The 16,478-nt window shown below is 42.3% G+C and overlaps 1 protein-coding gene across 1 annotated transcript in view; it reads right to left on the reverse strand.

Annotated features, from left to right (window-relative positions):
• The window catches only part of LOC118101302 (chemokine-like protein TAFA-2), a 58,827-nt gene that overhangs the window by 19,018 nt on the left and 23,331 nt on the right, over positions 1-16,478 (reverse strand). Inside the window, exon 2 of the mRNA XM_035146929.2 lies at positions 3,503-3,606. Within this exon, the coding sequence (XP_035002820.1) occupies positions 3,503-3,605 (103 nt within the window). The 5' untranslated portion in view covers position 3,606. The remainder of the gene's footprint in view (positions 1-3,502; positions 3,607-16,478) is intronic.

A 16,478-nucleotide genomic window follows, 5' to 3' on the forward strand; every position in this document is an offset into this window, starting at 1 on the left:
GAAGGATTACGATGATGAGTGCCTCGAAACCAAGAAACACTGGAGAGGAGCATATTCACTCTTTTACATTTTGGCTGTGGTGTATCTCCCTGGAAATTAAAACACACACACACACCAACAAATATGACATACCAGTTCTATGTTGTCAAGGACTCCAGTAGCAGCTCACACTCTTTTGCGACAGAAATGTCGTAGGAAGTCGAGCGCTTCTCGCCTCCAGAGTTTTCCGGTGGCCAAGACCACGGTTACTCTCAGCTGTTTAAACTGCTGGCACAGGCAGGGGCTAATCCATGTGAGGAGCGAGGTGGTCCTGAGCCGTTCAAACCGCTGGCATGGGGGATGTGTGTGTGAGAGAGGGGCGGGAGGGGATGGGGGACATCTCTCAATGGTAGTCGATGTGGGGGTTTAGGTTAGTTCCAGCATAGAATTGAAAATGATCGCATCTTTCCACTTTCACACTGATGAGTGGTCACTGTTGGCGAGCGCTGCCCACCTTTTAAATAGTGTTAACTTTTTCATGCATACATATAAACGTCCCAAATGGTTTACACAACAGAAGGTGGCGTTTTAAAACAGGATCTACCCATAAATGTAGATTTTTTTTTTGTATAGAATAAATGTGATATTAAAACAAATGTATGTATGTATTTCATCAAAAAAATGGTCATATGTTATTATTGTTATTATCTCTTTAAAAAGTCTGGATATAACACAACGGGAGACGCTAATTAAACTGAATCAGATGTCCTCACAGCTTGTGAGCCCAGTCGGCCCGGGAGTGAATCCGTCTCGCTCCTCTATCCACTCTGCCTCCATGCCGGTCAATAAAGGACGAGCACAGAGGTGAACAGGATGACCACCGGCACTCATTAATTTTGTATTGTAAACATCCACCGCAGGACAGGCTCTTCAGTGGCAGTATGGCTGTCTGACAAGAGAGAGCACAGGCAAACCTTCTGTCTTCTTAAATCAGAGCGCAAAGTAAACCGACTATACATCGCTGTCAGAGAAGATGACGGTGTGAAGTCGTCTTGCTGACACAAACCGCTTATTTAAAGTGGTCAAAGCTCATATGTCTGTCACTAAATCAACTCGTCTCCATGCTAAAAAAAAGAAGAAACTCCTTGCTGGTCTTTGTTTTCGTCGTTGTCTTCTTGTGTGGAAGAAATACAGTTTCTCTGTTTTGGATGTGTTCAGGGTTCATTTCATCCCTTGAATGATAACAGGTTTACAGCTCCAGAAATATCACCCCGGGGGAAAATAGGAGGTTGCGGCGGCTATCGCAGAGAAATCCAATGCAAGCAAGATTATTCGGATCCACTTCCTGCTGAAATGATGAGGGCCTTGAGCGGGGATCGCTGCCAATCAAAGCCCGCGCACATCAAAGCGCCGCGCTCCAGTCTAATTGGTCGACAAAAGAGAAGAGAGGTGCGCGGTCTTGATCATGTTCACAGATGGACATCCTGTCGGAGAGCAGTGCTGCCTGCACACCACCAATTACCTGAGGCGGTGTATTGTCAATGGGACTCCCGGTGATGAAACGTGGGTTGGCCTCTTCTTGTAATGTTGCTGAGTTGCCATAATTGATCTCCCTGGGTTTACTAGTGACGATTGGCCAACAATTTTAATGAGGCTCGGGTAGACGGGTTTGACTCATACCTCCAAAATAGCTGTTTCAATCCAATTATTCCCCCATTTACCACCGTGACATTTTATTTGTGATGCAGCACAGTGAGAAATCTCCTTCCAAAGCACCTCACAGGAGAAGTGGCAGCGACTGTGGCAGCACTCCTCCGTCTGTTTGTCCCGAATTCCTCCCCCCAGTGTTGCAGGAGGTCAGTGCTGCATCAATGTGACGCTGTTGAGGCTTAACACGGTGAGCAAATCAAACAAGTCGGATCGGAGGTGGAGCTGAAGGAGCAGATGGTGGAAACAACAAGGAATACAGCTGAACTTTTAATGGTCCCTCCTTGTTTGCCGTGTTTCCTGAGCAGCAGTTCACTGCGTAAAGTCACTGCCCATCAAAGCTTTCCCTTCCATACATCTACTGCAATACACCTCTTACAGGGGAACTCCCATTTTACACATCAGTGTCAGTTTACGAGTGATGAGGAGCATGACTCAGACTGTGCAGAGCTGTACAGTATAAAGTCAGTTTAACACCTCTAAGAAAACAACCCCCGGTGACATCAGGGTTATTTCTGGAGACTATATGTTTAAGGGTATAATAAACCGTGGTTATAAAGCAGGTGTGTGGACTATAACACAAGACGGAATTTACCAGGCAGAGGGAGCGAAGCAAAACCAAGTTGCATTGTGGGAAATGTAGGCTGCAGAATTTTGGAGCTTTGAGGGAATTCACTTGCAAAAACATTCACTTGTAAACAAGGATGAATTGATTCTAATTTGGAGGTCAAGGTCACTGTGACCTCACGAGACCCCTTCTAGAGAATCCTTTCAATGTGTCACAGATGTTCACATAGACTCACAACTTAAGTGATCAGACTTTGGTGGTCAAAAGTCAAAACATGTATTCGGCCTCAAACAGGATATCTCAAGTCTGCCTTTAGGGAATAATTTTTCACATTTTGACCAGCTGTCTCTTGGACTCGAAGAGGAATTGATAAAATTCAGTGGTCAAAGGTCACAGTGATGTCATAGTAGTGTGCATGCAGGATGTCAGGAACACCCAGACAGACTGAAACTGATGCATACAACTGCAGGATGATGAATCTAGTCTTTATCCATCTCTTATGAGTCCCTCAGCTTTATAAATTGTAAGTGTTATATTAAATAGCTGGAGTACCCTTTAAAAAACAATGTTTAAAGAAATGTGTTTTTCCAGTAGAAAGGAAAACACCCTCACACCCTCAGTGTGTGTGAGGGTGTGAGTGAGTGTGTGAATAAAGGAGCATCTCACCCAGTCAGGCTACTCAGGCATAACTTGTTAGGACCAATTATTTTCCATGGAATTTATTGGTTTAAATATAGAATACAGCATGATTATTTACAAATTGCATCTTGTTTTGCCGCAAATCTCAAGAGTTGCACACTTTATATAGTGTTGATTCAGTCAAAACTGCTGTGACTGTCACAACCAATGAGACGGAACATGACATGAACTGAGCCGCACACACTACAAGTGATTATTAAAAAGATAATAGAACCGACATATTCTGTGAGACTGTTTGCTAATAACGCTCCTGATGTAACAAGGTAGGGAAACAGCTGTGGAGCCTTGTGAAGTGGCGCCGTGAACATATTCAGGTTGTGACTCCGCAGTCGTCGACTCGCTCAGACTGCACCGAGACAGAAACGGGAGGCGACAGCTTTAACCCAGTGTGATGTCGTCTCACCGGAGTATTCGTTTGTTCCATTAAGGAGCTAATTTGTAGAGACAGTTGCACCTGATATCCAGCAGCAGTTTCTATCGCAGCGGCTGAGAAACCAGAGTTATGAAGCCAGACAGAAATAAAACGGATCTTTTTTCTGACGTTCTCACCTGCAGCTCCTTCTGTTGGTACGGTCATCTCCCAGACACTGACCACGAGCACCATTACGAGTAGAGCCACTTTACTTCCGATGTGCGTGTATCGCTCACTCATCCTGCGAAAACAAAGAGGAGGGTTACCATGAAGCCAGCAGGAGTTTGAACCTTGGTACAGCAACATTAGACACTGGTTTATTTACATTTACAGCCAAGCATCAGTCTGCACGTTCTTTTCAGCATGAGCCTCAGAGTTGAAGGCTTCGTGGCACAGAACAGGAAGAGGTTGCTGCTCCACGAGCTCCCGGTTAAACTTCACAATAGCTTAGCATGTCGAAATGCATATTTGCTCTCATCACACAGAGATGCAGGCTGTTATCCTCCTCCTTGCTTTTCAAAACAAACTACAGCTGTGGTGTGAATATGCCCCAGCTCACTTGTCTCCAAATCCTCTCTTGCTTCCCCCTCGCTCCTCCAACGGGAGCTTCTTGCAGCGGGAGCATGAACAGGAGGTGAAGACCCTCTGCGGCCCCGACAGGCTTCCCTAAGCCCCTCTAGGCTCTACAGAGGAGTGGAAGGGAGCACGCAGGCCAAGGTGGCTAATCCTTCCATCCGCAGCAACTTTCCCCCCTGCACTCCCTCTTCCTAATGAAGTGTGTTGGAGCTGAGGCCACACTGCATAAACCATCTGGCACAGTGTGTTATCATTGACAGACAACGATCACGTTTCAATCGGGGATGCAGCAGCGGCACGGTAATTACTGGAAGAAGCGCGGTATCGTATGGCGCGAGCGTACAATGTTACAAGCTGCGTTTACGCCTTATTTACCGCCTCCCGCATCTTATCCGCCTGCCTCATTGACATATAGATTGGCTAAACCTCGTCGGGGTTCTCAGATTATTTGTGTAATTAAGTTTATTTTGGCAAAGCGAACATGACCTTTTTTTTTTATACCTGCCAGTGTCTCACAGGAATTCGAATCAGTGCATCAGACGTTCAGCGTGCCCTCTGAAATTATAAATGAGATGTTGTGTCATCATGACATGCAGGTGGGGAGCACACTCTGGCTTTTGTCTCTCCAGCATGACATCACTTGTGAAGGTTTTTAAATGCCTGTGTTTATTGAGCCTCGGCTTAACATTTATTGATGCAGTTCATTGTCAGTCATCTTAAAGAAAAGCTCGACATTCAATGAGATACACTCTGGATCCTGCCTCCTTCAGTTTGCCATGAAACAGCTTTTACATTCAGACAGAACACTGGGATTGGACTGATACGATGTTCTGAGATCAATCACTGACAATACATCTCATCACTTGTACACTAACACAGCACTTCAGTACAATTTGATGGTACTTGAACTATTGATGTTTTACACTTCACTACATGTCATAGAGAAATATACTTTCTACTGTACTACTTGTATTTGAATGCAGGAGTTACATACTACTACTACTACTAAATTAGTACATTACAGCAAAAAATATAGCTCATGGCTTCTCTAAATGTTTGCATAACTTAACCTATATAACATGATGTACTGTTGTAAATCTCCCCAACAAAAAGTTAAAATTAGCTCCATCTTCATCACATACAGCCTTACAATATTAATTATACACCCACACATATTTGTATTTACAATGAATCAATATCATAAATAATAGTAGTACATTACAATAAATAATATATCACTCAGCATCGTACTGCATTTTAGTTCAATTTGCTAAAAGCTAGATTTACAATTGGACCGATCCTGGAATGGTGTTCAAGTGGTGGTTGTTGGCCTCTAGAAACTACAGAGGCTAACAATATAGCAACCTAGCAGGTGGGTCACGTATTGCAGGGAATGCAAAAGGCATAAAGACAGAGGAATAAGATGAAGCCATTGGGAAAAGTTTCCTCAGATGTATTGTAAAATTGCAAAGACAAAACCCTGTATGACTATAATTACAATACCTGTGATGCATACACGGACTAAAGTGTGAAAGATATTGAGGAAACTGTGGCAGGACAAATTTCTTTTTATTAGTAATGATATTAATGATTCCAAATTTCCGATGCTTGCTTGGCATACAGAAAATATCTGAACATCAGGTCATTTAACCACTCATCCACCAGAGGAAAAGAAAAACGCACCAAACACCTAAATGGAAAGTGCTTTTTTCCTAGTTTTCCTGCGGATGTAACCCTTCACAAAGGCCAAGACTGTTAGCCTCATGACACTTAGCAGAAAGTTGAATCTAGCTGTGGACACATGGAAGGAAATTCACTCAAATCGTGAGTGTGATAGTCCCGTAATGGTGAGGTTTATGTATTTGCTGAAACGGACCTCAAAGTGCACACCCAGGTGCTCCTATTAGAGCGGCCGGGGCTAACGCTCACCTTCACGGTGACAGATTTATTGCCGCTGGTTACCTCACGAATGGGACCCTGGACTGAAATGGTGGCCGGTCGACGTAGCTGTGCAATTCAGGGCGATGATGTGTGTGTGAAAAAAGGGTCATCGGTGACAGCACAGGGCAAAGCTCCACAGCATCATTTGTTGTGCGCTCTTTAAGGGTGCAATTCTATAAATGACATCTCATTGTCCCCGAATGTGCTGTGTTGTCAGTGGTTCGGCGGGGGCGCTTGGCAGAGCGAGTCGCTGAAGATTTGTTACAGTTTGAGGCCATTTTAGATCCTGACCTTGACTCTGAGGTCTTAAGCAACTTCGACAAAAATACTGCTGCGTGACTCGAGTCGTCTAAATCCACCGTTTTACCTCTTCACCTCCGTTATTGCCGAGATAACACAACAAGGGGATCCAGCCTGTATCCAGTTCACACAGGTTTTTCCAGCTGCTGCTTTAACACAGTGTGGCAGCTCTTTCCTGCTGTAGAAGAAGCGTTAACGTTTACGTTTGCACCTTCCAGAACTGTAGGATTCAAGTCCGTGTTGTCATCCGTCTCTTCTGAGCTTGTTTAAAAGCTCAGGTCACAAAAACAGAAATCAGCGAGGGCCACCTACAGCGACTGCATTAGAAAATATAATCCTCTCAATCCTAATTTAAAACTGCATTGATTGGGTGTGCTTTATGGTGAAGGTGAATTTACATCCCACTGGTGGTTCGGTTCGGTTTCCCAGCTTTCCAAAATGTCATTGCCAGACAAAAGCAGGAGGCTGTTTCCATTGTTAAAGGCCTGATAGACCTTCTGTTCACTACCTGCCCGGCAGACAAAGACATCAACTGGCTGATGTACCAGCCTCGAGCAGCTAAGGAGCCAGATACTTCCCTCCGCTGCCCAACGCAAAGCTCCAAGGGGAATGAGTTGTTGGAGAAACACCACAGCCAATGAATGCTAATGACGCTGCATATCTGCTGGATGTGTAATTAGGTCATTATCTGTTTACAAAAATTGGCGTAATTACTTTATTGGGTGATTATATGTCAGTGTTGTTAAAAAAAAAAAAAAAAACGTTTAATGAATTTAATCAATAAATAAGTAAATACATAAATGTAATCAAGTCAGATGCATCAAGATCAACCTCCAGCCACAGACTCAAGGCGTTTGGGGGACTCCTTGGTGCAATGAGCCATTAGACTGCACAGCGCCACAGCACCCACGGTCAAACCCAACATGTACCTTTCAAGAAAGAACTGATGCACATTTGGGACTATAGGCAACAACACAGCCTAGATCCTCATATCTTTATTGCACATTTTAGAAAAGAATCTTGTATATAAATTATTATTTATATTTCCTTTTTATTTTATTATTAAAATAGTTTAACTACATAAACTACATTGCACTGCTACTTCCTTGTGCTGCTGTGTCATTTGTGAATCTCCTCTACAGAGGATCAATTAAGGTTTATACATCTTATCTTCTCATCTTGCTTTAAAAAAAAAAAAAGCAAGTAAGCATATATTTGAAAATGTTGAATTATTCCTTTAAGTATGATGATAACCCTGATGATAATGATGATAACCCTAATTAAAATAAATGTCTTCCTAATTATTACGATAATTAGTGCTGAATAGGTAGCACATATTTTCTACATGTAGTGGAGCAAAGTCCCCGATGGTGTCGAGAGGAAACGAAGTCGGTGGCTTACAAACCGCCGATAATGGTTCAAAGTTTTAATTGTGCACTTCAATCCGACACTACTTCATATGGATGCCTTTTGTCACAGGCTCTGCAGTGGAAAACACATATTATGCAGATTATTGCCGTAAGTGTGAAACATGAACTGCAAATTGAAGTTTGGAAGATGGGGGGGGGGGACAAACACTAATAAACTGAAGCTTAATTGACGTGTGAAGTCATCCTCTGATTTTCTGCGGTGCTGTGTTTCTCCTCCTGCCAGCAGAGACGGAACGTTTTCCTGTCTTCAGTTTGTCATGCGTCGTACTTTCAAATGCAAATGAGCGCCTTTTTATGAAGGAATAATACATATTCTTTCCACAGGTGCCACCTCAGTAGTTCTCCTGGATTCGTCTGCTCAAATTTATCCAGAGATTAGACTTTTATCCCTTTGTTATGAGTTGGCTCTGTTGTGTGGTGTATAAGCCTGCGGTGTAGATCATCGGATTTCCTTTCAAGAGTACAAAGTGAATTTGTTTAAAACTGAATGAAGCGAGAAATCCCCGTCTCCGACCAAAACTCTGATCGCCTCAGTCGTTCGGCCCTGCCCTCCCACTCCCTTTGCCTCTCCGTGAAGCAAATTGAACGTTGGCGGACCAGTGAGCCCTGTTGTAAAAAGACTCCGCTTGAGGATTGACCTTGGCGAGAGGACACAGTAAAGCTGCTTTCAGTCATGCACCTCCTACGCATTTCCTCCGTATCTTCTCCGGAGGAGGTGCATGTGTGAACGCAAATGTCCAAGGGAGACTCTCCTGGCCTCCTAGTATACACACAGCAGGTGATCCCCCGCTGGAGTCACGATTGACAGATGCAAAAATAAAAATAAGAACAAGAAAACAATTATCTCCCTGTGAAAAAGCGGTGTCATACACAAGACAACGACGAAGATGTGAAGAGAGGTTGTGGTGATAAGAGCTGACACCGGTGTCTGTGTGTTGAAAACCACGTGATCTCTGCAGCGGAGTTAATCTGTCACTTCCTGCCTCTGCCTGCTGCACCCGGCTGCTCCACATCTCGCCTGAATAATGCGGATATGTTCTAAAATGAATGATGAGGATTTGTTGCTGTTGTGAACGCGTCTGTGCAGAGAACCTCCCTCCTGTGTTGTGCATGTGTGAAAGGCAAACTCTGGGTAAACTCCGTGGCCAATTCTCCGGCTTTTACCCGCAGGTCATGTCTGAAAGCGGCTTAACTGAGGAGCTGTCGCCTCGAAAAGATTTTCAGCGTGCACAAAATAAAACCATCTTATTGTAGCTTCCACAGCAAATTCCCACCTCTATCAAATCAGAGGGAGCAGTGACATTAGCAGGCTGCGACCATGCTGTCAGCCTCATACCCGTACAATAACGGGAATTATGAACAAGGCAAATCGGATTTCCTTCTATGATTTGCTATGATGCATTCATACAATTTTACCACTTTTCTTTTCGATGCAAGATAAATGGTTTTGACGTTATTCTGCGGTTTCATTTGTTTTTAACTGCTGGAAAGAAAATACCATGAATGAAAAAGTTGCGACAGGTTGAAGAGCAGCGCTGCGCGGCGTCTACTATCACTTTATTGCTGTTGATGGAGAAATAACAACATTCGCTGTACGTCCGTCGAGAGACTCAGTGAACGACGCCCGAGCTCGTCACTTTGACCAATCATTTTTTATTCTCCTGTACTGACGCTGAGACTGAACAACAACAAAGTGGCAGGTTATGTTCCCTTCTTCCGCTCCTGGCGGCCATATTAGGGTTTCTGTCCTCTTAACAGCTCATTAGCATGTTACCCAGTATGTCTATAGAGACTGTCTGCTTGTCCCAATTCCACACTTAAAATGTAAAATACACTGTGAAGCCCTTCTAATGAAAAGACTGTGCTGTTTAAGCATATAGTTAAAAAGAGACTGATGTGCTATATCCCTTTATACTCAAAGTATACACTGTAGGCCTCCTTAAAGCTTCATTCACGATGGTAACGTGAATTTCAACTTAAAAGCAAAGAAATATGAAGTTAAATGTGTTTCAGGCTAATTAGTTTTTGTTTTTCCCACTAATTAGTAGTTCCTCCATTACAATTCTGTATTTTACACTTTGTAGACGCAGGCAGTTAAGAGCTTAACAAACATTTACATTGACTCCTGCATTTTGTTTGTTGACAAGAACAGGAAAAAAAACATATTTATATATGAACTTGAGAAAAGCTGATGGAATCTTAAGGAAAGTTGAATATATTTTATAATTTATTTTCCGTTAGATTTTTTTTATCTGATTCTGAAGAGGGGCAATGCTGAACACTGAAGTTAAATCAAGGACTATTTGTGGATGCACGGTCTGACCTCTTTTTTCCGTTGTTGTCCCATTTGTGTCATTTATTTCCTCCTGTGATGGGTTTACATACTTTCCATTAGCCCGTAACAGACTCTATGAACCTCGGCCTATTAATAGTAAATAATGTTTGCGGAGGAGCGGAAAACTGTGTAATTCTCTGTCTCGTCTGAAGGCCAACGATGAGTTTTTGAGACAACTACAACACTGCAAATCATTTCAATTAAATATATATTGTATTGTATTTTTCCACAAGACGTTGAATAAAAACTAAAGGCTTAGTTAGTTGTTACAAATCAGTTATTTTCCACATTGATTCATTAATCAACATTGAAGAAATGTACTGTAGATGTTTTTAAATGTATAACTTAAATGTAAATTTCACTAAAATATATTATATTAATATTGGTATAATAAAACTAGTCTAGAATATGACTCAATATGATAGACTTTACTACAGAATAACCCTTTTAAGTTTTGCTCTTGTGAATTATAAGGGACATGTTCATGATCCTCACCATTTGAAATTCATACTCAGAATTACAATTTCCTGATCAATGATTTGAAAAATTGCATTTCTCCTTCATTGAGATAAATATGAATCATTTTTCACGTCAGATCTATGACTTTGCTGTACCATTTGTTTTTTTACGTGTTAAACTGCCCAATAGTGCAAACTGCACATATTATCCTGCACAGTCAGGCTCAAATAAAAAAACACATTTTAAGTGGCAGGCGACTCTACGTGTCTAATTTAGTGGGAGTGGAAAGTTTGTCCCTGTTTCAGACACTTAGGGGCTCATAAGACTGTCGTATTTTTTCCATAAATATCTTGCCTGTAAGCAGCTTTAATAATAAACTGTAACGTGCTTTACTTTCATGCCAGTAACCATTTAAAAAGTATAAGATTCAATTTTCAGTGTCCCTCAATTGTAAGAAGTTTCCCCCTTGAAATGCACAAGGCAAGTGTGTAATCCCATGGTATCACAGAGATTGCAGGGCGGGCGTTGGGAGTGTTGTCAAACCGTAAAAAAAAGCTGGACCTTCCCTCTCTGTCTCTGCAGCTGGATTCGATATAGGGATTACCGCCCCTCTTCCCCTACCCCTGCATCTCTATCTCACTCTTCACTTGGACCGTGACAGAGCGACTGTCACCTCGGACGGCTGCAGGGAGCCGATTGCTCCATCGCCGAACAAACACGGCTCGTTCGCCAAAACACAGATGTTCCCTCCTGACAGCTGAGGAGGGAAGCTCTCAACCCTGTCATGCCAAACAAGGGAGTTTGCCCACTCTTTGTCACACGCTCCGCGAAACATCTGCTACAAATCCTGCTCTTTTCACTTCATAGACGAGACAAGACAGCTGTCACGGGCCGTGTTGAATTTGATGTATGAACTTGCGTATGGGACTATTATAGGATCCTTGCTTTAGCACATCGTCCTGACGACTTGCTAATCAAATCGTTACGCCTGTAGCGAGACTGCGCCATGTGAGTCTCGCTCCAAATTCTGTCATGCGAGACTGTAAGTGGCTCGGTTCCCTCCTCGGGCCTTCGAGCTCACTTCTGATTCGCTCCTCATATCTGATTATATCTGCATGACTGTTCATATCAGCTCTGGCATGTAATCTATAAACTAAAGGCCCGGCAGCGCTGCGAAATGTCCACATGTGAAGACAAATATATGTCTTTGTCGTGTGCTCCAATCACCAATCAAGTTGTTCTCCACACTGTTTCTATGCAAAGCTGCAGAACGCAAATCATCTGGTTCTGATGAAAACTGCAGAAAGTGACACACACACACACACACACACACACTCTCACACGCACAAGAATCACTTCTCACACTGATTGTAAACGAAATCTCTCACGTCTCTCATGTGAGAGAGAAACTGATTGGGACAACTCCAGCTGCGGCCTGAATGCAGCCCGAGCGCGGACGGCCTTGATTTCAAATATCTACAAAGAAGAAGCCCAGGCAGAGCGAATATCAGCGCTGTTACCCGACACTGGGGCTAAGTGCCCTTTCAGGGAGTTCACCACAAAAACGACCTTCCGTAACGACACGTAGAGATGCTATCTGAGAGGCCACGCTCATCAAAACCGCAACAGCCAAATGGCCCCAACCTTAGTTTTCCTTTGATTAAAGTGTCTATGCATCACCGTCTCATGCTCCACTGTGCTATTTCAGGCCAACCCCACCTTCAGATGGCCCCATCAGCGTTTAGCAGCGCTCCCTCAGATCACAGTGTACCTGCGAGTCTCTGCTCTTTTTCTTTTTATAGTTAAGATCTGATAACACAACAGCTTATTGTTTGCTTCCCTGTAATTGCTCTCTTAGCTGAGGCTTTATGAATTATCAATGAACACGGTCTAAATATTTTAGTCAAAGGTAGCACATTTGTGGCACATTCATCAACAGACTGTCTCACTGATATATTCAACTGATATCAATCAATTTAAGTATCGGCAATGGTGAAGATGAAGAACTTGCACCTAGTGCTTGACTTTAAAACACTTTAATACAATTTATACACTTGTGCCCTCACACGATTTCAGAGGGAAGTATTATACTTTTCTCTATTAGCAGCTATCTGATTATGAATGCATATAAATCAATAAGCCAATAGGCTTCTGCTCAAACGTTATTGGTCAAACTAGAAACCAGAAGACTTCCAGCCAAAAACTGTTTGGAAGTCAGATTCTACATATTCGCATTCCGCATCTGAATAAATATATATGTTGCTAATACTACTCTGTAATTTAGTTTAACATTTTGGGAAATATGGAAAAATAATTAATTCTCACTTTCTTTAACATTGTGAGATCCGGCCTTATTTTCAATATTTCCACTAATTTCTCAGGGAATAATGCATATTTCTTGTTGAAAAAAAATCAGGCATAGAACATACATTTAATTATTACAAAAACTGAAGTTTAACGGTTTTCCTGTTTTCCACTTTTTATGGAAACTGGCTGCTTCATAGCCCTCCGTGTAACCACAAAGTTTATGTCTTAATTGGAAAGCTTTAGTGGTGCTTGTGGATTTTAATACCGTTTGACAGACTGGCTGTTTCCAGTGTTTCGTTACGCTAAATGAACTGGCTGCTGGCTGGAGCACGTGAAAAGGTTTAATGTCTTGATGAGCTTGATGATTTTCACTGACTTTTCAGTATTAAACTTGGAGTGAATAGGAAAATAAACTGCAGCTAATGCTTAAGTAGCTTCATTAGTCCTGGAGTCAGTGGTGAATTTTAATGTTTATTGATGATGGAGTAGTTGAGAATAAGGGAAATACTACACAAAATAGAAATGACCTAAAGGTAAAATCAGGACAAAGAAAATCTGTCAAAGTTTTAAAAAAAGAGAAGAGTGCCCTGAGGACACCAATCGCAAAAATACATGTTTCACAAGTTTCAGATTTCACAAACCCAAACGTGAAGGACGAGCAGGAAATGAAGTCAAACTGTCAGAACTGCATCAAGGTCCAAGGCAGGTTAAATCACCGAGCGGCATTTTTGTCAGCTCTTTTTAAAAGGAAATAAATTAATGTCACTATGTGATGTCAGTGTGTCCTCGTGGCAACAGAGGCCGTCCTGTAACTGGAAGGATGTGGGTTTGATCCCCGTGACAGCCGGATGTCCTTGCCCGAGACACTGAGTCCCTCTGTCCGTGTGGATGTGTGTCAGTTCAGCGACTGCAGAACAACATGGAGGACAATAAGTAAATGATGTACGAAAATGTATATTTCTCCCCGAGAGCCAGTCAGGTGTGTGGGAGGCAGCAAGTCTGATTTCAGTTTAGTTTAGTGTGTCACAATTTCATGCTATTGCAGTTTTAATGCGTTGGTATGTTTTGATATGATGAAATTAAATTGGCTGGAGCGCTTATTGTCTTTCTGCCATGTTGCTAACACCTTAAAAATGAAGAGAGAAGTGATTATACTCTTGTGGTAGCAAGTGGAAATTGTCCAAGGGATAACAAGGGGATTGTAGGACATGGCGACCTGAGTTTAAGGATTTTTCCACCGTCCCTTCTCTCTGACAGGAATAGCAATTAAAGAATAAAGTCATTTCTTTCACATTTTAGAGGGATATTTTAATTCATAGGAGACACAGGTGAAAGGTTTTATACTTCCTGTGAAAACGATCCTATTAGTCTTATTTCCAGTATGTATTTGATATATACTTTGTGTTATCACCTTTGTTTGAAAACTAGGCGTATACTGTAGATGTGTATTCCCGTACTTTGCCTTCCTTAAAGGTGGCCAAGGTCAATTTTTTTTTTAAACTCTGTCCAACTCTGAAAAGTATCACGCGACTTAGAAATCACGTCAAATTTCAAATCGCACAGTGTATGCCCAGCTTTACTGATGACTCGTGTCTATTTCCAGCCCTTGGACTTGCTTTAATATTCATGTATGTACTCGCATTTTTGTCTACATATTTGCAAATCTCAATACAGTACGCAATCTGAATTAGATTTACCAATTATGTGACAAATTTACAAATCTGATTATGCACACTGACTGAGATACAGTTGCACACCTCCCCACTCACAATCGCACATAGTTTTTTTTTTTACAATAACAGCCCCATAAATGTATTTATGCAAAAACAAAAGGGAACCTGATGAGATTTGTTCAGAGGGAGCTTTACACCGCGCTGCTGCTTATGTCATTTCCTAATGCGTAAACAATGTAAACGCAGTCAAATTACGGCTAAATCCCGAGTGCTGTGAGGAGGGAGTGATCAGTGCTACTGTAACACCGCGGTTACTCGTTTCAAATTCACAACGAGGGCCAACTTCTCTTTAAGGAAGGGAAACAAAAAGCTGCTTAAGAAATCACATAGGGGAATAGAAATACATCTCACTCGCAGGTAGCCCGCCATTTATCATCATTATTCAGTCGTGTGTGTGAGAGAGAGAGAGAGAGAGAGAGAGAAAGCGTAATATTTTCTCTGCCTCTGCTCCTTCTTACTTTTCGTCTCTGTCGAGTAAAAGCACCTAGAGGAGCTTTTTTTTTTTGTTCTCTGAAATAATAATAGAGTATATTATATAAATGAAGGATTTGTAGTCAGCTGTAATAATTGGAATTAAATCGTAGCTGGGGTTGTTTTTTTTGTGCACAGGGAAGATATGCAGCAGTGTTTGAACTCAACAGTGAGCTGACAGAAAATGCAAAAGTATAAACACTGCAAAGAGAGTGTCAATTAAAACATTGTGATGTTTTCCCACCCGATGTGAAATTGTCGGGGCTGCAGCTGCCTCACTCTTTGTTGAGCTGAAGAGGTGAGCTGGTAGGAAGGAGGAGAATTTGCGCGGACGTTTACGGCACAACTGTAAAAGAGCGGCAGAGGACAGGGGGATATGAGAAGAAAAGATCATGACGGCTCAGTCAAGTTTAAGAGCAATAACTGCGGCTGCATTATTTATTCTTGCCTCTCCGACACCATCTCACCAGTGACTATAAATGCTGTCTGTGATGACAGGCTCAGCACGCTCAGCACGCTCAGCCTCCGTGCGCTCCCCTCAGTCTGTGCGATCGGAAACCCCAAAATTCCCACCTCGGATTAGCCGCCGCCAATTTGCGGAGCGTGCTTTGATGAGAAGAAAAGGTGAGGAGTGAGGTGTCTGAGCACCGGGGAAATCTTTTTTTAGCCGTCTAATGAAACCTCTCAATGCCACACCAGCGACAGGAGAGAGGTTGACAGGCGATTATGATACTCTTTAATTAGCTCCCGAGCTCGGGTGGGTCTGTTAGCTAATTATATTCAGTGAGGACAACGTTTGACGACTCTTTCCCAGGTTTTACGTCAAGGAAATCTGGACAGTATGAACAGATTTGTGCACGATGTTTTATCCCACTATCAACATACGTGGGATAGAGAACAGTGTGTTTTCTTATCTCTTCATATAGGCCAACATAGACAAAAGTACCAGTATCTCTCCAGATATTTTCGAAAACATCTACTGTAAAGACCAAGGGCGTCTTTCTCCAGTCGCCATTTTGTTCCGCCACTCAACAGTCATACAGGGAGAAATCCATGGTGTTACCGGCTGACTCCAGTTTATAAAGTCACAGCAGCGGAGAAGACATGCTGTGTTCTTGGTTCATCTGTTAATTGCAACCAGAGGTGTAGTGTTATTTGTTTAAAGGACACATACAGTGGGGCAAAAAAGTATTTAGTCAGCCACCAATTGTGCAAGTTCTCCCACTTAAAAAGATGAGAGAGGCCTGTAATTTTCATCATAGGTATACCTCAACTATGAGAGACAAAATGAGAAAAAAAAATCCAGGAAATCACATTGTAGGATTTTTAAAGAATTTATTTGCAAATTACGGTGGAAAATAAGTATTTGGTCAATAACAAAAGTTCATCTCAATACTTTGTTATATACCCTTTGTTGGCAATGACAGAGGTCAAACGTTTTCTGTAAGTCTTCACAAGCTTTTCACACACTGTTGCTGGTATTTTGGCCCATTCCTCCATGCAGATCTCCTCTAGAGCAGTGATGTTTTGGGGCTGTCGCTGGGCAACACGGACTTTCAAC

The sequence above is a fragment of the Hippoglossus stenolepis genome, chromosome 22 (genome assembly GCF_022539355.2).
Source record: "Hippoglossus stenolepis isolate QCI-W04-F060 chromosome 22, HSTE1.2, whole genome shotgun sequence".
Classification (NCBI taxonomy): domain Eukaryota; kingdom Metazoa; phylum Chordata; class Actinopteri; order Pleuronectiformes; family Pleuronectidae; genus Hippoglossus; species Hippoglossus stenolepis.